General features: G+C 48.6%; 1 protein-coding gene across 2 annotated transcripts in view; it reads left to right on the top strand.

Moving 5' to 3' along the window:
• ARK2C (arkadia (RNF111) C-terminal like ring finger ubiquitin ligase 2C) overlaps nt 1–23742 on the top strand; it is a 50475-nt gene that overhangs the window by 21570 nt on the left and 5163 nt on the right. For both annotated transcript variants that reach the window (XM_088054426.1, XM_005528089.3), the window contains exons 2-4: nt 16968–17277; nt 19245–19370; nt 23558–23687. In XM_088054426.1, coding sequence (XP_087910552.1) covers nt 16968–17277; nt 19245–19370; nt 23558–23687 — 566 coding nt within the window. The remainder of the gene's footprint in view (nt 1–16967; nt 17278–19244; nt 19371–23557; nt 23688–23742) is intronic.

Here is a 23742-nt window from a genome sequence, read left to right on the forward strand (position 1 = left end):
CTTTCATGTATGCATGAATAGGTCTTTTGGCTCTGCAACAGCTTTTCTGTTTGAGGTGGCTGGGTCTGCTTCCTCAGACTAATTCAATTTCTTGATTGACTTTAATTTTAAAATAAAAAATAAAAGGTGTTCATTGATGGCAAGCCCAGGGAGCACAGGCCCACCACTGTGTCTTTCCTGCAGGGAGACTGAAGCCGGTTTATGGATTTGCACAGGCATTCCTGGCATGAGCCTGATGTTAAGCAAATGCTTCCCAACCTTGGAGCATGCCTGGTACTTCCTCCAAAGACACAGCTGTGGGGTCTGGGATATGTCTCATGTGAGTGGGGGGTTGGAAGGCCTTGCTGTGGCTGCAGGTAGCTTTGGATTGTAGAATCACAGGATGGTTTGGGTTGGAAGGGACCTTAAAGCTCAGCCAACCCCTTGCCATGGGCAGGGACACCTTCCACTATCCCAGGGTGCTCCAAGTCCCATTCAACTGGCCTTGGACAATCCCAGGGATGGGGCAGCCACAGCTTCTCTGGGCAACCTGTGCCAGGTCCTCACCCCCCTCACAGCCAAGAATTCCTTCTTAATATCTATGCTACATCTACTTTCTTTCAGTTTAAACCATTTCCCCTTGTCCTGTCCCTCCGTCCCTTGTCCAAAGTCTCTCTCCAGCTCTCCTGGAATCCCTTCAGGCACTGCAAAAAAGAATTCTAAGGTGTCTAGGCTGCTGTAAGGATGCAGGGCTGCTTCTTGTCCACCAAAAACTTCCCCCCAAAAATGCAGCAGGCTGATGCTTCTTCCTTGGGCGTGGTTGCTGTGTCCTGGCAGAGTCATTTCACATGACTGACTTCTTCTCCTACATGCTTTGTAACGTGGCTCATGGCTGGTATTTCCGAGGACAGATGGGCCCAAATGGTACCTGTGTATTTGGGGGTTTTTCTTCCGATTCACCACTCCCCCATCCAGTGAGTCAGCTTGATCCTCTGTGAATCCATACCATATGTGAGCCATCCTGCTCCTCCTGGAGACTACGTGTGTGCAGGGCTGACAGCAGGCTGGGTCCTGCTGGGACAAGGGGTGGGCTCTGCAGCACGAGCTGCCTGCCTCGCTTCCAGACAGAAAATTCCCCGTGCCTCTCCTGGAGGCAAGGCTTCACTGGATCTGCTGGGCTCTGGGGAGGCTGAGCCATGGGATCAGTGCATGGGAAGGCTCTGTCCATGCTGTAGGGTTGCAAGCTGAGCATTGAGATGGAAAACTTGGTAGGAAGATGTTTGGGTGGGAATCTTTCCAATTGTGCAGTGTTGCCTTCCATCCTCCTTCCCAGCAAGGGGGGATGTGGGTCTGAGGGGATCTGCAGGAGGTTGTCTAGCATGGAGAAGAGCAGGCTCTGGGGTGACACCTCATTGCAGCCTCTCAGTACCCAAAAGGGTACTGGTGTTAAAGAGGGAGAAGGACTTTCTACATGGGCAGATAGTGACAGGGCAAGGGGGAAAGGTTGTAAGCTAAAAGAAGAGAGATTTAGATTAGGATATTAGGAAGAAATTCTTCTCTGGGAGGGTGGGCAGGCCCTGGCACATTTTTCCCAGAGCAGATGTGGCTTCCCCTGGATCCCTGGGAGTGTCCAAGGCCAGGATGGACCGGGCTTGGAGCAACCTGGGAAAGTGGAATGTGTCTGGCAAAGGGGTTGGAACAAGATAGTCTTTAAATATCCCTTCCAGCCCAAACCATTCGGGGATTTCTATGAAATCTGCAGAATCCTCCTTGGGCTATGTTGCATGTCTCTGACCCATTATCAGCCCAACTCCCCATACCAGGGCAACGTTCTCATTCCCTGAATCCCGCCCACTGCCTTCTGTGAAAAAATCCCAGCCCCACAGATAACAAATCACTCGGCAACAGCACCCTCTGGACAGGAGCCCAGTGTCCCACTGGGGAACCTCCGCCGACTGGAGCTGACCATATGAGCAAAACCACTATTTCTCTCTGCTCCAGCTGAGGCGGACTTTTGAAGGGCAGCCAAGTCCTCGGGCTGGGGGCTTGGGGCGTTTCCTTGGCTTTTGGCCACTGGGAAGTAGCTGTAGTAGGTAGAGCAAAGTCTGTGTTTGGAGTAAATCCAACAGCGCTGAAATCCTGGCGAGTTGCTGACGAAAGCCAGTGCTCACCCAAGGGCTGGGCAGAGAGTGCTGGGATGCAATAATTGCTGAACTCCAGAGAAATGTGAGGTCACAGAGGTACAGTTAAAACAGAAATACATCCTCGAAATATGACCGTCATTGGTTCAAGGGCTTGTGGAATTTTGCTGTGTTTTAACTCTCACAGAACTTCAGGCTTAACGTGCCAAAACCAGAATAATCTGAAACACCCCCAGAACACTGGGGCTGCAATGATGGCACAGCGATTGATCCTATTAAAAATTGGATGTAAAAAAGACAAAAGACTTGAGAAATGGCATTGTTGGCTGTCTGCAACTGAAAAAAAAAAAAAAAAAAGAAAAAAAAGCCAGCTGTTACTCAGTATAATCTGCTTTTCCAAAATTATTGGAAGGTAGGAAAAAAAAAAATCCCACACATTTTTCTCTTCCCATTTTACACGTTTAAGCCAAAATGAAAAATAGCTTAAGAGATTTAAGCTATTTATTACCAAATAAAACTGCATCTGGGCCATGTGTTTCTGCACCAAGTTTTGGCACTATGAGAGCACAAATGTTGAGAGTTATGAGCCCCTCAAAAGTGAGGTTGATGATGGAAACATTGACTTAGTCCTAACTCTCTCAGGGAGGCCATATCCAAAGCTGCTTGTAGGGAAATGAGATGCTGCCTATGACATGGAGCTGCATCTGCAGCATCCTATGGGATTATGTGCAGCCCTGTGGGATATTCTTGATGGAATAAATAGGAACCAATTTGTGATAACACCTGAGGGAACAACTGGAGCTGTGTCAGGGGAGGACTAGGTTGGATATCAGGGCAAGGTTCTTCCCCCAGAGGGTGCTGGCACTGCCCAGGCTCCCCAGGGAATGGTGACATTCCCCAGGCTGCCAGAGCTCCAGGAGCCTTTGGACAGCGCTGCCAGGGGTGCCCAGGCTGGGATTGTTGAGGTGTCTGTGCAGGGCCAGGAGCTGGACTGGAGGATCCTGGTGGCTCCCTCTCAACTCCAGGTGTTCTACAATTCTACGATGGAATAAGCAGGAACGTGATTTCCTCTTCCCATTGTGGTGGAAAAGTGAATCCCTTGCACTCAGTCTCCTCTGGCTTCAGAGGGAGGGGAAAATACCCACAGGCGGGTGGATTTCCATGCCGGAAGGGACAGCTGTTGTCACCTTCTCCATCCCACATCCCAAAATTAATTCCTGTGAGGGTGAGGGGATGTCCTTTAGGAAACCAATCAGCCCTGGTGCTGAGGAAGGGATTTTGGCTGTGGGCACGCGGTGCCTTGTGTTTTCAGGCTGTGCCTGCTGCAGGCCAGACCTGGCCTCTGGGGTTTGTCAGGCTCATTGCCTGCCTGATGAGGATAAACCTCAGCCTGCCCAGCTCACGTGTGGCAGCATTTTAGGCTCTGCTCAGCCATGGTTTTACCTTTGCTCGTTCTGACATGGAATCACAGGTCTCCTGCAGTGCCTCCCTCCACAGTGAGTGCTTGGGCTCCTCTCCAAGCCTCCAGCTTTGGCATCAATCTGAGGCACTTATTGCTCCCAAGGAACCCCACCTCCTGCTTTTTATATAGCAAACATTTGTGCCTTCAGATGCTGCTGGGGCTGTGGGAGCTCATGGTTTGCTGATTATCAAAATTCACTTTCCCTTGGATAGCCTGACACCTGCAAATAGCACCTGTATGGGTTTTTTAAAGATGGATGACTTTATGTTTAGCTGTATAAATTACATATTTTTTGCTGTTTGGTTAGAGTTTTCCTTTATATGTTATTACAGCAGGGCTTAGCAGCACTAACTTGTGCCAGGACCTCATGCAGAAATGTAAAGTAAGAGCTATTTCCACATCAAGGAACTGACATTTCCCTTGTACTTTAAACACAGCTCTGTCTCTCCTGGAGTGACATGTACCTATAAAGTTCGGGATATTAAATTTAATAGGGAACAGGCTTCCAGGATCTTTGATTTTTTGCCACAGACTTCTTATTCACGGAGCGTAAAAGGGGAATTGCCAGGACACAGCGTGGCAGGACTCACAGTAGCTGGGGTTTTCCCAAACCTGAGTTCAAGTAAGTTCAGTGTGAAGAACTGCTGAGCTGCCCTGATCTGTGCCAGCTCGCTGCCAGCATCCACTGCACCTCACACAGCCCCACGCCAGCCTTGGTCCTCAGGATGGACCCTGACCCCAAATACTGCCCTGCTGCTGGGGATGCAAGCAGGTACCTCACACCAGCGCACACTGAACTCCAAAATCCTTTAGGCTGATTGAATGAGGAGGTCCACTGGGGACAGGAATTTGCAGGAGCTCCACAGGTGCAATCAATCCCCCACTCTGAGGGCTTCTCTTTGACCGTGGGGCTGAGTTCTTGGGCTCAGGATGGGAACTTAAGAGTGCTTTACAGGGGATTTGCTAGCATTGTTCTGGCACTGCATCCAACACACCCACCTCCTAGGAGCACAGTCTGCTGTCTCTTAAGAGATAATCCTCATTTTATGTACCTTAGCAGTTGTAAGATGCTCTTGTGTTCTGTGCAATGTCACTTGAAAGAGGAACCAGCTGCTGAACTTTTACTGCCTTCTGGGGTGAGGAGGGACATTTTTTTAGTGTGGCTTCTGAACCATCTGTAAAAAGCTGTAGAAATACATTATATTGTCTTCCCTGAGTGTCAGGTACTGCACAATTTGCCCTCCTGGCACTCTGAGGGTCTCATGCAGGCTGGTAAATCCTTTGCACCCTACCTGATATGGGATTACAGGATTTAAGATAAAGCCCAGAGAGTGACCTGTAACATGCCATCATCAACCAATCCCTTTGCAGGGGGATGTCCCATGTCCTGACTCCCTGCCAAAATGTTCTGGCTTAGGGGCTGATTTGCCAGAGAGCCAGCAAAGAAGAAAGGCTGGGCTGCCAGACATCCCCCATGCAAACTGATGTGCTGTTCCTAGAAATGGGGAAACATTCCACCCCTTTCCCAAACCTGCCCCCCACCCCCAAAACCACTGCCACTCACTCTGCAGCTCTGTGGACATGATGGATGGGAATCTCCCACCCCTGGGCTTAATAATAAAAAAAAGCAGATAAATAAATCCTTCAGGAAAACCCAGCTGGTTATTACAGTCCCATTTAAAACAACGGGTGTGTGGGTGGGGAATTAATGCATGCAAAATAGAGATGCATGGGTATTGATGCAGAATAACCCACCCAAAGCACCTCCTCTGTGTTTTCAGGATAGGTTTCCACGTCTGTCTCTCCCTAGAAGGGAGGTTTAAAGCAGGTCAGGCAAACAAAGCCTTCCAAAAAAAGGCATATTTCCCCTCTTTGCTAATTGTGGGAGAACAGAATGAAAAGCCTTCACTGGAAATCCCTGTGGGGGGTGGATAGAACATGTGTGGGAGAGGAAAGGGCCAAGACCAACACCTCACCCAAAAGCTGCTGTGGAGGGAGGGGACGTTGAGGATGGCACAGGGTTGGGGTGCTGTGGCTGCCAGGGCTGTGGACAATCCCTAGATCCCAAGTGGCCACAGGACTCTGCTCCTGCCCGAGCCCCTGCAGCCTGTCCTGGGCTGGTGCTCTGCACATGCAGGTGTGAGACCAGGGGTGACCACAAAGCCTTTTGCTTAAACACAGATCAGAGTCAGCTGGGGGCATTGGCTCTTCCCATTGTCTCCATCTCTGGACAAGGATTAAAATTAAATTAATTTAATTAAAAATTAAAAATGAAATGTGGAGTTCAGACCCCTAAGGTTTGTCAGCGTTTGTGTGGAGGGCTTTGGCTGGGGCTGTCACAGTATTAAGAGGCTCCATGAGCAATGCAGTGTAGCCCCCAAGACCTTGCCAGGCCCTTGCAATGTCTGGCTGTATTTTTTTTTTTTCCCCCGTGGTTTTGGTTTTTTGCCTGTTTCTGGATGTCCTGCATATCATTACTGGTAGGAGGGAGCTGCTGCAAACCTCCCTGTCCAGTCATTAGGAGCAGTTAAGAGTGTTTTTAAGGCAGGTGTTGAGCACTTCCAAATGCCTGGGGAGGGTTTTGGACACTATGAAAGCTAGGAAACATTGGAAACACAAGTATTGAATTTCCTTTTCCAAACAACTGGCTGCAGCCTATCACTGCCTGTCAAAGTTGAAGGCACAAGTCAGCACGTTTTTACATTCCCAAGGGTAGAGATAGGGATTGCTCCAAGTGCTTCCCCATTGCTCTATGCAGGGAGAGCCAAGTAATAGGCTGCTGTCATGCCAGGATTTTTTACTTCTTATTTTCAAATAGGGGATGAATCCCTTCCCCTGGTTAATTATCACATTTCCAGGTTGGGGACTCATTCATGTGGATGTATCACCCTAATAGTAATACAAAACCACAAAAGATGAGCTTTATTGCCTCCCTTGACTAAAGAGGACCCAGACCCACTCCTCTTCCTTTTCAACATTTTTTTTTTTTTTAGTTTGAGATAACTGGCCAGATCCTGGAGAAGAACCTTTGAGCTCAGATATCTTCCCACAAACTGGGAATATTCCAACTTCCTTTGCATCCAGTGTAGAGCAATGCAGAACAGGCTTGGGTTGCACGCAGGAGCTGGATGGAATGGTGGTGAGGGAGAAGGGTTGAGCGCATAGAGTTGGGCTGATGGGCAAAGCCTCAAGAGTTGCCTTAAAGTTCTGGAACCAGCCAAACCTTCTCTGCCCTTGGAATTGCTGGAAGTCCTGCAGCCCAAAAATGCCTTTGATACCTGCAGTGTGATTCCTGCTTTTAGCATGGGAGTTGTGGTCAAGTGACTCAACAATTGTCAGCTGTTGTTCTCCAATACCTTCAGACCGAACAGAAAAGAGAAACATTATAAAAGAAAAGTCTCAGAGGGGTTTCTTTAACATCTCCATTTCCTCCAGGGCTTGTTCCTGGCAGATGTGCAGGGCTGGGCCTAAACCCAGGAGAAACAGGGCAACCTGGGGAGAAAGAGCTGTGCTGGATGAGAAACATCATGCTAGGCTGTTGGGACCACCCATCCCTCCAGGCATGCCAGAGCCTGAGAGGGGAAGGGTGAAGCTGGGACCAGTAAATCCCAGAAAACATTTTCTCTCACTGCAATTTGGCTTCTTTTTTTTTTTTTTTTTCATGTGATGATCCAAAAATCTCAAATACACCCTCGAATTCAACACTGAGAATAAAGCTATAATTAAAACACAGTGAGAAGTATAAAAGCAAAAAGACAGCTTTAAGTGTAGCAACGCTGCTGAAGTGTTTCTCCTTCCTCCTTGGAAAATATTGCTGAATTCAACACGTTGCTGTGAAACATCATCTTCAACAAAACTTTTTTTTCTCCCTGAAGCTAGTGGGAAAGAGTTGCAGGAAAAATACTCTCGTCCAGTGCTGTATAAACAGCTGTCTCTGTCCTGTGATGGGTCCAGGCTGCCTGGCTGTATCCCATCCCTCATTCTTGCCGGTTCCCATCCCCAGCACTCAGCACCTCTTCAGTCTTGATATAAATAGAGGTGGGGGATTGGGACTAGATGATCTTTAAATCCCTTCCAACCCTTAACTATCTATGATTTTCTGTAAATATGCTGATTAACACTGGTCACTGGCAGTTGTAAATCCCAAAATCACTGATTATCCTGCATTGGAAGGAGCCCATAGGGATCATTGAATCCAACTCCGAGCCCTGCGTTGAACAACCATAAGAATCACACCATGTGTTGGGTTTTGATTTTGTTAAATGCTGAGCTTAGGCCCTGGTGGGAGTCCCACCTCATCTTTATTTTTTGGTGTGTTAAGGCTGCACATGGTTTTCCTGTGTGGTGTGCAAGAGAGGAGATGCTGTGCTCTCTGCTAGGGACCCTCCAGCCACGCCAGCTCATGTCACTCAGCAATTAAAGGGAGCCTTCATTAGCGCTAGAGGATGTTGACTGGGGATTGTACAAGCAGGCAGGGGCACCGTGCAGGCTCTGAGATCTGTATTTATGAGTTTTTTTTGGGAAGAGCTCAGCTGTGCTGTGCTGTGCCTGCACAGAGGCACAGTGCAAAGAGGGCTGTGGCCACCAAAAAATTAATCAGCAATGAGAAGCCCATCTGAGCCCCTTTACCCTGAATTCCTTTGAAGCACTTTTCCATCAAGTGTGAAAGACTCTGAGCAGATAATAAACCTCCAGAACCTCTTGTTGCCACCCAGGACACAAATACACTGCACCAGCCACCACAGACCTGCCCTTCATGTTGACTCATCACTGGCACTGCACAACCTGAACCCGTAAATAAGGCAGATTTAAATAGTCTTTATCCATTAATTGCATCTCCCAGCCACAGATCTGGAGTGATTTACCTCTTCCCTGACACTAGACATGTGGAATTGCAGGCTGTACCCTGAGCTGCATCGGAGCTGGCAGCCCATTATTTTTAGCATGGTTTTTGGCTTCTTGCATCTTGCCCAAGCAGAGAAGCAAAGCTGGTCAAGTGTCTGAAAAACAAGTCGTATGAGGAGAGGCTGAGGGAGCTGGGAAAGGGGCTCAGCCTGGAGAAAAGGAGGCTCAGGGGGCCCTTGTGGCTCTGCACAGCTCCCTTCCAGGAGGGGACAGCCAGGGGGGTCGGGCTGTGCTGCCAGGGAACAGGGACAGGACAAGGAAAAAGGCCTGAAGTTGTGCCAGAGGAGGTTCAGACAGGATATTCGAATTAATTTTTTTTCACTGCTGGAGTGGTCAGGCATTGGCATAAGCTTCTCAGGGTGGTGGTACTATCTCTGGAAGTGTTCAAGAGGTGTCTGGATGTGGCATTTGGAATGGTTATGTGTGCTGCTGGGTTAATGGCTGGACCCAATGATCCTGATGGTCTTTTTAGCCTTGATTGAATTCTGTGATTCTCGGTTTCACTAGATGAAATGAGAAAGCTGTTGGCAAAGGTGCTGAAAGTGAGACAGATTCCTTCCTGCCTGATAGATTTTTCTTAAATTCTTTCCTCTTCTTCCTTCATCCTCCCTGCCCCTTCTCTTCACCCTGCAGTCAGCTGTCCCATAACAGGAGTGAGCACAGTGTCTCCCTCTGCCAGACCACTCAACCTTTATGCAGCTGAATACCATGAATTTGGTCTGGGGGTGGTTATTTATTTCATATTTTATTTTCCATGACATGGGGGTTGAGACTAGGTGATCTTTAGCGTCCCTTCCAACCCAAGCCATTCAATTGCTCTGTGATTGTCACACCTCATTTCCTGTTAGTAAGTGAATTTCACTCATTTTGTAAGGGTATATTCAGAAACAATTTGGAAGGGATTAACATGTGTCTGATGGCATCGGGCAATTAGACACTTGTTTGTAGACAGTGTGAGTCCCCCATGGTGTCCTTCTCCATGTGCCACATGAAGCTGGAGCTGCTCCCATGATTTTGGCCTTTACTCACTGCGTGCTGTCAGGGCCGATGCAAACTTCCCACTGCCTTGCTGGCTCTGAGGGGAATTTTAATGGACATCCAGGGAAGCGAGCTGCAGGTTCCTGGGCTGTTAAAAGCCTGGCAGGCTCTCCTGGTGCTCGGAAAGGCATCTCAAGGGCTCCTGTTGAGGGGGCTTATCTGCCTGCCCAGTGCAGGAGGAGGGGTGGCAGCGGGTCTAATCAGGACAAAGTGGCTGAGACAACCCGACTCCATCCCCCAGCCTGGCTGATTACAATAGGCAGATCCTCCCCAGCTGCAAAATCTATTAGTGATGAAGTCAGGGCTCTCCAGGAGTCCGTGCCGTCTCCCTGTGCCATGATGAGGCCTGGCTGTGAGCCAGCCCCAGCCTCCCCGACGCCCCCAGCCCCGAAATGCAGACCATGGAGGCCTTGATGAGCAGTCCAGGTTGCCTTAACCAGGGGAAATGTTCACGTGCTTTGCAGGCAGCTTAGCATGAGAGAGATTTTGTTTTCCTCTGGGAGGTGGCCGGGCTCCCTGGGCTGCAGCTGTCTGCTCGAGACACCTATCCCAGTGCCAGCTCCAGGCCTGATCCCCATCCCGTGTCCCTTACCAGTGGCCTGCATCAGGAGAGCTATTGCCTGAGGAGAGGAGGTGGAAATAGTTCTGCTTTCTGGGTTTTTCTCTTGTTAAAGCCTGTAGCATCCCCTGTCTCACTGCAGGGATTACCCAGAGGCTTTGCATCTCAGAGATGGGTCAGTGTTGAATGAGCACACGGATCCCTTGAGCCTTTCTGGCTGAAATACTGCTGGGTGGATAAATATGCATGTGCCTAGATGTAGTCAAACCCTGACTGATGCTAAAGGATAATTCCCAGTGGCAGAAGCACCTAGGACCAGACCTGTACATTTCTGTGACTTGATGTCACTTACCAGCCTGCCAAAATATATGAACTTACAATTTGCAGGGCTCACCCGGGGGTGCAAAGGAACATTTCTGCTGATGAAAAAAAGTCCGTGCTGCTTCATATAATGTATGCAAACAATAAATATAACTGTAGAACAGAGGGGGGAAAAGGAAAAAAAAAAAAAACAAAGCCGAGCAGGAGTCGTGGAAGTGAGAAAGCGGTGGTGAGGAGGATGTGTTGAGTTTCCCCACGGGTTTCCGCCGCGCTTGATGCCCGCGAGAGGGAAGGGTGGAAACGGCACGGCAGCGAGCAGCCGAGCAGGTTCAGCTGTCCACATGCCTGCATCATCTGCTGGCTTTCTGAAAACAAATTTGTACCTTCCTCAGTCTGAGGCTGAAGCCTGTAATGTCAGCTTCCAGATAAGTGTTTTGGGTGCTTTGTAAATTGCTGTCAAGCACCCTTCCCCGCGGGCTTGTGGAGGATTTTCTTGGGGATGGGGTTTAGCAGTGGGCTTGGCAGTGTTCAGTTGGATTTGATGATCTGCGAGGGCTTTTCCAACCCAAATGATTGTATTATTGTATTCTACTGTGGTAAATGATTCTGTGAGGTTGTGGCATCAAGGAGGTGATTCTGCCCCTCTGCCACACTCAGGTAAGAGCTGCCTCCAGCCCTGGGGTTCCCAGCACAGGAAGCACAGGGACTTGTTGGACCCAGTCAAGAGAAGGCCACCAAGATTATCAGAGGGATGGAGCAGCTCTGCTATGAGTAAAGGCTGAGAGAACTGGGATTGTTCAGCCTGGAAATGAGAAGGCTTCAGAATGACCTCATTGTGACCTCATTCCCTTCCTGAAGGGAACCTGAAGGGAACCTACAGGAAAGATGGGGCAAGAGCCTAGTGTGACAGGACAAGTGGGAATGGCTTCAAAATGGAAGAAAGTAGGTTAAATTAGATATTAAGAAGTTCTTCCCCATGAGGGTGTGGAGGCCCCGGCACAGGTTGCCCAGAGAATCTGTGGGGGCCCATTCCTGGCAGTGTCCAAGGCCAGGATGGATGGGGCTTGGAGAAGCCTGGGATAGTGGAAGGTGTCTCTGCCCATGGCAGGGGGTGGGACTAGTGGACCTTCAAAGACCTCTTCCAACCCAAACCATTCTATGATTGTATGATTGTGTGACCGTGTGACTGCAGAGCTGAGTATCTGTGGGGAGTACTGTGGGCTGTAGAGGCCCAGGGCAGTGGGATGTCACACAGACCCAGATTTCAGCACCACGGTGTGAAGCTGCAGCATCCATCACAGCAGCAGAGGACAGCCAGGCCAGCTAGGGCAGCCACTGATCCGCACCTGAGTTCTGACAGTGGCAGGAATCACCCAAGTACTGATTCTCCACCTGATGATCCCTGGTGCTGAACTTGGCTTTAGGATGTGATTGAAGAAGCTGAAGGGGACTGGAACCAGCAACCAGCAGAGCATCACACAAGGCTGGGAGATGTTGCTGGTGATCACCCAAAGACATCCCTGGCCACATTGTCCCATGCCATCACAAAGTGACACAGCCTCTTTTGGGTCACACTTGTCCCCAGTTATGCTAGAGAATCACCCAGCTCTCTTTCCCACCCCACAGATAGCCTGGCTTGCCCAAGACATGATTCATTTCTCCAGCAGATCCTGTCTCTGCCTCTATCTGTTATCACAGACTTTGAGGCTTGCAAGGCACCTTTTAGTCCTGGAGTATCTCAATTCAGGCATTAGCTATCTTTGTGGCTTAGCTGAGTGTAAGGCAACAAGGGCTGTTCATGCTGAGAGCTTAGGTGGGTATGGAGGCATTTTGAGGACATTTGGGCTCAACCTGTGAAAGGAAAACTGCCTAAAACTGGAGTAAGTCACCTGCTTTGCTGACACAGATGTGATGCATCGCTCATCTCAGTGCTGCTAATCTGATGTTGCTCTGAGCTGTCATCATCTGCTACAGCAACAGCATTTAAATGGAAGGAAGCGCTGTCAGGACAACAAAATGATTTTTGGCTGGTGGGCAGCCTGACAGTGATCCCAGGGCAATCAGTCCTCCACAGCTCCAGATAGGAGCAACTGGAATGATTCAAGGCACCAGGAGCATGTCAATGAATCTCACACAGGAGGCTGGCGCTCTCATCCCAACCAGAGGCTGGGCACAGCCACAGCTGTTTCCAGGCTGGCCTTGGCACAAAAGCCTCTCTAGGGTTGGTGAGGACTGTATTGCCTCTGTCGACTTCCCTGAAAATCTTCCCTGGGGATATGAAAAAGTTGGACACAATCCTGAGTAATGTGTTCTAGGGACCCTGTCTGAGCAGGAGGGTTGGACTAGATGATCTCCAGTGGTTCTTCCAACCTTAATTCTGGGATTTTGTGATTATCTCCTGGGCTGGAGAAGGCAAGTGTTTGGACATGGAGGGTAAGCCATAAAACCATCCAAGATCTGGCTAATCTCTCTTCCTGCAAAATAAAAGTATACCAATGGGGGAGGAGAATCCTTCTATGATATGAGGACCAAAACTTGAGTTCATTGAGCTGAAAGAAAGCCTCTGCCTTGCTGATCCCAGAGAAACGTTGCCTTCATGTGGGCACCACTGGGCAGGTGATGGGGAACAAGGATCATGGAGTCACTTAGTGGCTCTGGAGCACGATAGGCACACTTTATATCCTCATTGTCTTTGCTGTGGAAATGTCCCCAAAGCTTGGCTAATGAAAATGTCAGCTCTGCCCTTGTACTGGGGAGTGAAAACAAAAGCTGGAATGTGGTATCAGGTCTTGGTTTTAGTCATGGATTAGTCTCCGCTGTGGCAGACATTGCTATCCAGGCAAAAACCAGATTAAATCAGTGAATCCAATTTTCTTGAAGTACCTTATGGGCAATGTTTATGCTTGTTGGTTTCAATGTAAATGTGATCTAGGACCACACCTGTGGCTTGGAAAAGAGGGAGAAGATGTGCTAGCAGAGTACTCACTAAGAGACCTTCTGGCTCTCCACAATTCCCTGATAGGAGGGGGCAGCCAGGTGGGGGTCAGGCTCTGCTCCCCAGGAACAAGGGACTGGACAAAAGGAAATGGCCTTTAACTGTTCCAGGAGAGGTTTAGGTTGGGTATTGGGGGAATTTTCTTCACAGAAAGTGTGGTCTGGCTTTGGAAGAGGCACTCAGGGAAGTGGTGGAGTCCCCACCTCTGGAAGTGCTCAATAGTCATGTGAATGTGGCACCTGGGGGCAAGGGTTGGTGGTGAACACGATGACTCTGGGTCAATGAATTCACTGATCTTAGAGGACTTCTACAACGGTAACAATGCTGTGATTCTCTGACACTGCTAATGTGTGAACCTCTGTGGAATTCAAAGGGATTAGCACCTGCTTTTGGTGTTGACTGTGGTGAGTTACCTGGACAAGGATGCTCAGCTCATGTTTGCAGGCTGACACTGTGTTTACCTTGTGTACATGAGACCAAAATGTGGACTTGAAAAGTAATCCCTACCAGGGCCCTTTGCTTCTAGGTGCAATGAGCAGGAGAGGGCAAACCCAAAAATAAATATCTTAAAAAACATAATGTCCTGTTTTGAGTTGTTATTTGTTTGCCAGAGCTTCCTGGGGCTCACCAGCACCCTGCTTAGTGAGGATTGGCTCTTTGTTTTGCAGACTGGCTTGGTTATGCCAGCAGTGTGATTGGATAACTGTTAATAAGCATTGGATTGCTGAAGTATTCCCCAAAGTCTTTGGTTTGCTGTAAAAATCCTCTTCAGCAACTGGATTAGTTGAAGAGAATGAACAATTACTACATGGGGTAATGTGTTGTGTTAAGACAAATTGATGGGTTTTATTTAATCGTATGGTCTCAGTCACATCTTGATGATGTTATTCCTATGAAGGAAAATGCATCACTGAACCAGTAGGTACTAACAAAAAAGTAGTGAAAACTGCTTTATTTAATTAGTTCCTAAAGATAAGGCAAATTGACTCTGTACCAAAACAAAATGAGTTAGGCTTTTGCTTTCAGATTTATTAGCGTTGCATATCTTCTTGCACACATACCACAGATAAAGTTCACATGTTCTGGACCTTGGGAAAGGTCTGTCTTTGTATGAAAAGCAAAATCCAAATCAGAAATAGAACCAGCTGATCTGCCCACCTGGTGTTCTCTAGTTCACCGTGGCTCTGTCATCAAAGGCCCTCCAGACATTTAACTAAATCAGGGTTTCCAAGACTCAGTAAAAGCTGGAAATTGCTGTCTGAGGTTACACCAGGCACTGAGAGACAAGAGAGTCATAGGAGATGAGAGACAGGCTTTCTCTGCTTTATTTATGTGCTAGAGAATACGTCCCAGCAAATGTGGGGGAGTTTCACTGAGTTTCACTGTCTTGTATCCCCCCAAGACATTTTTGTCTGAAACACAGCTGAACTGCAGCCTGGTGGCACAAGCTGGTGTGTTGATGTGTGCAGAGGGTTTAGCACTTCTACCTGCTCTGACACCTTGTCCTCAGGCCCCATGGAGGCCTGGGGGTGCTGAATGGCTCACCTGTGACCTGCTGCAGCAGTTCTCCACTGGGAGGACACATGGCCATCAGAGGTTGAGCAATTCACCACGAGTTCCCTGGCAAGTACCAAGCACACACAGCAGTCAGGAGGCTTTTCCTCACAATTCCCTTCAGCAATGGGCCAGGGAAGTGCAGGACTCCCATTTCATTGCTCAGCCTTTACTTCTGTGTGGTGAATTTGGGCCGGGGCGTCAGCAACAAATACAACTTGCAGGGGAACAGGGTATATGAGTGGCTCTTTGGCCTAGGTTTGCAGCTCTGTCTTTGAGGTACAGCAGGTCTGATCCCACCACCTCTGGTTTTAATTAATATCGTGGTCAAATCATGCTGTTATCTGACAGCAGGGGAAATTATCACCTCGAGAAGCACTGCTGTGGGTGGCACATATTGTGTAACCTGCTCTCTCTCAGAGGGGCACTGTGGAGGATTAGTTTGTATTTAAGAGATGCTCTGTGTGATTATGCACAGTTTTGCAAACCATCCATTTCTGATAGGCCCTCTCCTGTTGTTTCTCCTGCTGGCATCTGGCTTGCTCGGGACTCCCTGAGCTGCTGTGATGGACTGGCCCTGCCTGCCAGGGAGATGTGAGCAGAAGGGATCTGGGTGAAGAAGGCATGATGTGCATGCTTGCACTTTGGGGTGGCATAGTGTCTCTTGGTGCTGTTGTTCTGGGATATTTTGTACCATTCACAAAGATGAAAACAGAAAGAGGTAGATGGGGTGTGCAAAAAGTGTAAAAGGGGAGGTGCCCCATGCTGGGGCTGATCCTCAGCAAGGAGGCATCTCTAATAACCTCTCTCGAGTCCCATCTTTCATCTTTGAGTTGACTCTTTCCCTAGTTTAAGAGCCAAAAGTTTTGCATGATGCCTGTAAATGCTCCAGGAATGTAGGAATTAACACACTGGACTGGTCCAAGGGCCTGTCCAAGAGAGGATCTTGAGCAAGGTGCAAGCCAGTGCCAGATGTTTTGCAAAACACCTCCACTATGGATATCTTTCACACCTCATTTCTTCCTCATTCCCATCAGCTTCATGACCGGTCTCATAGCAGCCCATGTTGTGCTTCCAGCAGCTGCTCTTTCCCTGCATGCAGCTCATGAGGACTGGTTGTTGAAGGATCTCAGCAAGCACACAGGGCCTTCATCCCTGCTCTCAGAGGTGGAAGTTGTCTCATTCACATCCTGAAGTCAGTGTGAGGCGATTTTTTAGAGCAGAGATTATTTCCTTGCCTGTGAGACATTTTTAGAGAGGCAAAGAAGTTACTTGCAAGGAAAGCCTGAAATTCAGGGAAAGCATCAAAACTTCAGTGAGATAATATTCAAAACCCAAATATTTTAGAAAGCAGGTTTTGTTGTTTCTTTCCTTTTCTAGAGTGTTGAGTCTATATCACAGAATGGTTTGGGTTGGAAAGGCGCTTTGAAAGTAATGTAGTCCAACCCCACTGCCATGGGCAGGGACATCTCTCACTAGACAAAGTTGCTCCAAACTCCATTCTACCTTGAACACTTCCAAGGATGGCGTATCCATGTCTTTCTTGGGCAATCTGTGCCAGGGCCTCACCACCCTCAGCACAAAAATTTTTTCCTTCTGTCTAGTCTGAATCTCCTCTTTTCTAATTAAAAACCATCACTCCTTTTTCTATCTCTGAAGGCTCTATTAAGACTTTTGTTCTTTTTCTGTTTAAGACAGGAAAGCCAAAACAAGCTCGAAGCAGTTTTCATCAGTGCACACTTCAACTTGGAGCCAAAAAGAGACTTTGAACCCAAATCTATGTTTTGGCTCCAATGTTTTCTTGGAGGAGAAATGCCATTGGTCAAAATCAGCACTTTTTCTTGTAATCAGCTTTGACTGACTTGTTCTCTTTTATTTGTATTTTTTTTATAAACCTTCTGGAAGCGGAGAGTAACAGCCGTTCGCCCAACTCTTGCCCGGGGTGGGCGACCACGGGGCTGGTCTGCCCTGGCCGCTGCTGGCCCCCGTGACCGCTGTGCTCTTCTCTTCCAGGTGCTCCCTTTCAAAGGTCTCAGCATCCCCATGCTACCTCCTGCCGGCATTTCCACCTGGGTCCCCAGCCTCAGCTCTCCGCCGACTTCGCCCTGCCTCACGCGGTGCAGCCGCAGCCGGGGCTGGCTCCCCACATGGCCCCCGCGCACCAGCACAGCGGCCCCCTGCACCAGCCCCTGGCGCCCGTGCCTGCCCTGCCCTTCCAGGACGTCGCCGGGCCCTCCTTCCTACCTCAGGCGCTACACCAGCAATACCTCCTCCAGCAGCAGCTCCTCGAGGCACAGCACCGCCGGCTCATGCCCCATCCCAGGTAAGGGGACCCTGCTCTTCCCAAGGGATGTGGAGAAGCTGTGCCAGCCTCACGTCGCCTGTGGAACCCCGGCCGCGCTGGTGGTGCTGGGCTTTCTTCTCAAGCTCACCTGTGTGCCCTGAAAATGCATCCACTGGAAGGGAGGCTGCAGGGCAGGCTGCACCTGAAGGTGGGCCCTTCCTGCGGGGATCCCAACTGTGCTCCTCTAGTGTGTCCCATTATTGTCACTCCTAGGAGAATCATGATGGCATTGTCAGGAACCTTTCCTGTCTCTGAGTGCTTGAGCTACATCCTTGTAGCTGCTATTCCAGAACCATAGGACGCAAGAGGCTGCGTCCACCTCTCACCAGGTTATACACATGGAGGTCTTGCTGCTCAGGGTTTGGCAGGCTTTCCCTCTTTGTGAGGGAATGATGCCACTGACCTGGAGCACACTCTGTCACAGAGAGCATCCTAAATCCACACTGAGCTGACAAATGCAGAGAGAATTGCTGTAACTCAGCAGAGACGGAAAAGGATGCCTGGCCTTGTCTTGATTGTGTTTCTTGAGAGAGGAGTGATTTTTTTTGGAAACATATGGAAGCTATTTGTGGGTTGTACCCATGGATCAAGAATCAGAGGATGAGACTTTGCAATGATGCTTCATTTGGAAAGAATGTTACGGATAGAAAACCCTTTCTTTCCATGTCCTTTCTGCCTGAAAATTGTATGTTCTTCTCATCATTGCTTTGTTTTGCATAAGCTGGATTTTAGGTGGATTTAATGATTAGCTAATAATTGGGTAGCAAGTATGTTCAAGGCTGAGAAACTGATGATACAAGTGTTTATCTCTTAGTCATAAACTGAATTCAAATAAAAGCACAGAGCATAATTCCACGCAGAGTCTGCTTTGGTAAGAGCTGTTAGTGTTGTATTTGCAAGTGGGCTGTGGTGTGGAAGAAGGCAGGAACCTCTTGCCCAGTCCCAGTGCTTGTCCCTGAAAGCTGCAATGGAGCAGGATGTCAGAACCCTTACAGGTATGAGGCAGGAGGTCCCAGTAATGGGAAATAGGTTATGCCTTTGAGAGTGAAACCTCTGAACTGAGGCTGCATGAAGAGTTATTTACCTGACAGTTCCCTGCTCCATTTGCCCTGTTTTTTTTTCCTGGAGATTTTCTCTGTGATGGTTCCACTGGTATAAAGTAACTTCTCAGGAAGCAAAGGTTAGGAGTCTGTCTATAATGCAAATCCTGCTTGTGCATCCACCTTGTCTCTTGCCAAATGTGGGCACTGATCCAGCAACACACGCTCTTCCTCTGAGTAGTTCAAATAAGCAGTAATTATGAGACTCAAATCCCTAGAAAAACCTTGCTGTATTTTCTAGCACTTTCTTTTCCCTGCCTGCAATGGCAGCAAAGCAGAGGGAGAAGGATCTGGAACCCAGCCTGGCTTGTCCATCATCCAAAGAAATGCTGGCAAAGGCCAGTGGGAGTTAATTCTGCTTTCAGTCACTCGTGAGTAATCTGGTTATGAATGAGGTTCCCCAGGAGTTTATGGACTGCACAGGAGACGAGACAACCTGCAGCTTCTTTATGGTGATGGATCACAGCTGAAGCAGGGGCACGTTTTACCTTGTGTTTTGTTTGTGGGGCCGACTGTAGCAAAAAAGGAAATACTGCAAACTGCACAAAACTGCTGAGAAGTTGTTTGGTTCCTCTTTTTCTTTGAATGTTGCCAGCAAATAGGATCTCCTGTAAACTGAGCGTATGTGGGTGCCACAGGGTCTGAGAGTGGATTACTATGTGATGGCTTTGAGGGAATGACAGCCCTCAAAGGGTTCCTCTTCCAATCATCCTTTACACCTGCCTGGAGTGCTTTGCTTTGGACACTTGTCCACAAGCCCAGATTTTGTGGTTTGCCCAATTCTTGACAGGAATTCCAGCGTCCACTCGTGTCTGACCCTCCCTGTTGCTGGTCTCCTCCCCACAGGCGGACCCAAGAGCGCATGTCTGTCCAGCCTCACCGCCTACACCCCAGCTTTGACTTCAGCCACCAACTGCAGACTCCACAACCCATGGGGCCCCAGCCCAGGTATTTGGCAGAGGGCACAGACTGGTAAGTGGTCCCCATTTCACTGCTGCATCCAATGAGGGGTTTGAAAAGTCCTGGGAAGGCTGCGGGTTTTGGGGAATGCCATCAGGGATCAGAGCTTTGATGAAACTAATGAGTCAGCTCAGAGGTTACAGTGTGGGGAGTGTGCAGTGGGAAAACTCCTCTCTGAGAGGTCTGAGAGAGTGTGAAAGCCTCCTCTATAAATGAATCATTGAATCATTTAGGTTGGAAAAAGCCTTGTAAGAACGTGAAGACCAACCATTCCCCAGCACAGCCAAGGCTGCCACTGACCCATGTCCTCAAGTGCCACATCCAAATGGCTTTTAAATCCCCCCAGAAGTGGGGACTCCAGCATTGCCCTATGCAGCTGTGCCAGGACTTGACAGCTCCTTGGGTGAAGACATTTTCCCTAACAGGCAATCTAAACTTCCCCGGCACAACTTGAGGCCGTTCCCTCTCCTCCTGTTCCTTCCCCTCCTCCTGTTCCCTGGGAGCGGAGCCTGACCCCCTCCCAGCTGTCCCCTCCTGTCAGGGAGTTGTGCAGAGCCAGAAGGTCCCTCCTGAGCCTCCTTTTCTCCAGGCTGAGCCCCCCCAACTCCCTGAGTTGCTCCTCATCAGACTTGTGCTCTAGAACATTCCCCAGCTCCATTGCCCACATTTAGGCACACTCCATTGTTGTTGCTCATAACTTTTCACCTACAGATTTAGAATGAAGCCAAGCATTAATTCCCCCAAGTTGTTCTTTGTGCTGTAGGGCACAGAGAGTGTTTTTCCCTGTAGACCACTGTCTGCCTGAACTAGACCCTTTGCTGTCCTTCAGGCACTCAAAACCCAGTGGCCATAATATTTTCTGTGGTTCCAATTAGGGAGCATCACGCTACCCTGCCATGCAGGGTGGTATAAATGGAGATTTGTTCACCATTCTCCAACTGCAGTGTTCAATACCCTGGAAAACCTTCACAGGAAATTGTTCATTTCGTTTTCAGAACAGGTTGAGAGCCCTTGAACAGTTAATAAAGTATGGTAACCTGGTCAAAAGAACGAGAAAATAAAAACATTCTTCTGAGTCATTGCTTGTAAGCTAAGCAAAGTCCATTCTGTGAACTGAATGGAAAAAATATCATGTGAACTTGTAATTAGAGACAATCGCAATGTATTTGCACAAGGGGACCAAAATAAAATGGCACAGGAAGTCCTAATGATGGCATTTCCTAACATCTGAGCACTCCACTCTGCAAATGAAAAGTCCTTGTAACCCAGGGTTGTTTCTTTTTTCCCCCTTCAGTGCATAATACACAATCTAAAATATGACCACATCCTTCTGCAATTTTCTTCTCAGGTGCTCCCATTATTGGCACTCCTGTGGGCTGAGTGTGGTCGGGATGACATTGTTCGGGTTGGTTTGCAAAGCAGTTCATGTACCATCTGGATAGAGCGATTCTTTCTGCCTCTCTTTCAGCTCAGAGTGCTTAATTATAATCATTAGAAGTATCTGATAGAGCATCACTAAGTGCCTTCCCCCTCCCTCCTTTTCTCCTCTCTGTTGCTCCATAGCCTTATAAAACCTAAGGAGTGGGGGTGACAGGAACCATACATGGTGAGCATATGTTTGGGTGACTCACTTTCCCTTGGGGCACATGTACAGTTTTGCCCAGTGACAAATATAAAAACTACCCTCTGATGTGTTACCCCCGGATGAGCAGCAACAGCAGTGTTTTCTCTGAGGCTGTAGGTGGTGGGCGCTGCCACAGGAGGTGGAAGTGGGGAGGGAAGGAATATCTGAGGAAAGATCAGTCGTCTCAGCCCAGCCCCAACTGAAATCTTCTGTTGAGGAATAAAATAAAGTCCCATTTGGTTCGTTAAATCATCATCTGCACACACATGCAGTGATGATCATCCTACCTGTTATCTGGTGTCTTATCCTTCACCCCTTGGTTGTTGGCAGTCCATTTACCACAAACTTCACAGCTCTTGAGCCTCTCACCTGAGCATCAAGGTGCTGTACACTTGTTCATGTAACATGGGCTAGAAAATAATGGTTAGCTCCATTCTCCTTCAGCAGGTGTGCTCTGCTTCTTCACCCCCAAACCCTGGGAAAACTCTGTTCCGTGCTGTATTCTTCTTTGGACACATTTGTAGACCCAAAGCATCACTTCAAAGAACCTCAACGTCTGATTTTAAGTCTCTAGATGCACAAAAAGTTCAGCAATTCTGTTACTGCAATTACTCGTGCAATTTAATAATGGCCATTCACCTTTGAGAGATCTTTTCAGTCCTTGATCTCAATGCACTCCATGAATTACCACATCTGTTCCATAGACAGGGAGTATGGGAAGGCAGAGAGGAAGTGGATCAAGGTCATGCATCAAGAAAGTGGCAGGGCTGGGAATGGACTCAAAGCCTCCTGATTTCCAATTGAGCTCTCCATCAACCTGGGAACAATCTTAAGCAATTGGGTAAATATCCAAAATGGGGATATATGAGCTGGAAAGTGCCAAGACCTGTAGATTCTCACCCTGGCTGTGTTCCTGCCAGTTGCCTGCTGTGTTTTATCTTCTGCCTGGTTTTGTCTGTCTAGCACATGGCTAATACAGGGCCAGCAAAGGTAGTCCCTCCCCTGGCTTCAACTTAAAATCATAGAACTACAGCATATCCTGAGCTGAAAGGGACCCATGGGGATCATTGCACCCAGCTTGTGGTGGGTATTAGGGAGTTCTAGAGCACTGGTGCTGCTGCCTGGTGCACAGGCTGTTCTGGATGAAGGATTTCTGCATCTACTGTCCCCTCAGGTCCCCTTCTTGTGGTGGGTGAAAGCAGTTTCACAGCTGCTGGAAGACACATCTGTCCTTCATGCAGGGGAGAAGTTGGAGGCTGAAATGGGAAGCCACCCTTGTGCTCCTATTAGCTTTGCCTTGGGAAACGTGAAGACAACTGTTATTAGAGTGCAGGATTTTGTAATGATGATAAAGTAAATGGTGTTCAAAGCACTCATTTGCCAAGTGACTCTTAGGCTGGAGAGAATAGGGATCAGCTAATTGGATTAGAGATGGAGATTCTGGTCCCCCTCACACTCCCTCCATGTGGTGTGGTAGTGGTGGGATTGTAGTTTATCTCTGTTGGATTGAACAGAGCTGTAGTATTTGATGGGATCTTGATTATGGCAAGTCTGGGGATTGAGCTGAGTTAGTTTTCTGGAGGATAAAAGTGCCCAGATTCACCAAGCTGAGCTCCATCTCTGCTCATCAGGTTGTGTTCAGGCAAGCAGGGCCATCAGGGATGTCTTGGTCCATTGGTGGTATCCCTCCAGTTTTGTGACACCCTTTCCTATAGCAGCCTCATCCAGACATTTCTTAAAAGCTTTGTATTTTTTGCACAAATTACAGCTCTGGAGTTCATAGAATCATAGAATTCCAGAATGGTTTGGGTTGGACAGGACCTCAAAGATCATCTTGTTCCAACCTCTCCCATGGGCAGGGACATCTTCCACTATCCCAGGTTGCCCCAAGCTCTGTCCAGCCTGGCCTTGGAGACTTCCAGAGATCAGGGGCCGTGACAGCTTCTCTGAGCACCCTGTGCCAGGGTCTCACCACCCTCACACCTCAAACCCTTACCACCCTGAGAGTGGATTCAGGCAAGGCATAGTGTCCTTTGTCTCCCCAAATCCTGCCATGATCTGGGCTGGGAGACCTCTAAGGAGAGCACAGGTACATCAAAAAAGCCCACAGACAATGCCCATTAAGCTTTTAAAATCTACCAGAATGGTTAATTTTTGAGTCCCTTGAGTAACTATGTGTGCTCCTGGAAAACATTCAAGGCAAATTGCAATAGTTTGCAGCACTGGCAGCACAGGAAGGTCCTGATCTGACCAAGCTGAGTTACTGATCCTGGGTATCTTTTCGAGCCACCATAATGCTCTTGCTTTGAAACTAGGAGTGTGCATCTGCACAGCTCTTGACCCCTAAAAGCTCAAATGCTATCTGGCATAGAAACAACTCCTTCATGGTGGCCTGGTGGGTGATTCCCCAAACTGGAGGAAACTCCCTTCCAAGCCGTACCTTCTCCCCAGGCTGAGGGGCTCAGAGCAGCCCCGTGCTCAGCAGGGAGGTTGCCCCTTGAGCATGGTCTGGTTTGCTGCTGCCCATGAACACAAGAGCACACTCAGAGCCACGTCTTCCTCCTGGTGCCCACAGGGACCTCAGCGTCGACGCGGGGCTGACTCACGCCCAGTTCCAGGTCCGGCCGGTGCCCCAGCCCTATCAGCATTACTTGGCTACACCTCGGATGCACCATTTCCCCAGAAGCACATCCTCAACCCAGATGGTAAGTGAAACGCTTTTACTGAGAAATGTTTTATGCATTGTCTGCCAGAAAGCAG

The sequence above is a fragment of the Pseudopodoces humilis genome, chromosome 4, assembly GCF_049639895.1.
Source record: "Pseudopodoces humilis isolate 2021_Gansu_Grassland_sample_001 chromosome 4, ASM4963989v1, whole genome shotgun sequence".
NCBI classification, from domain to species: Eukaryota; Metazoa; Chordata; class Aves; order Passeriformes; family Paridae; genus Pseudopodoces; species Pseudopodoces humilis.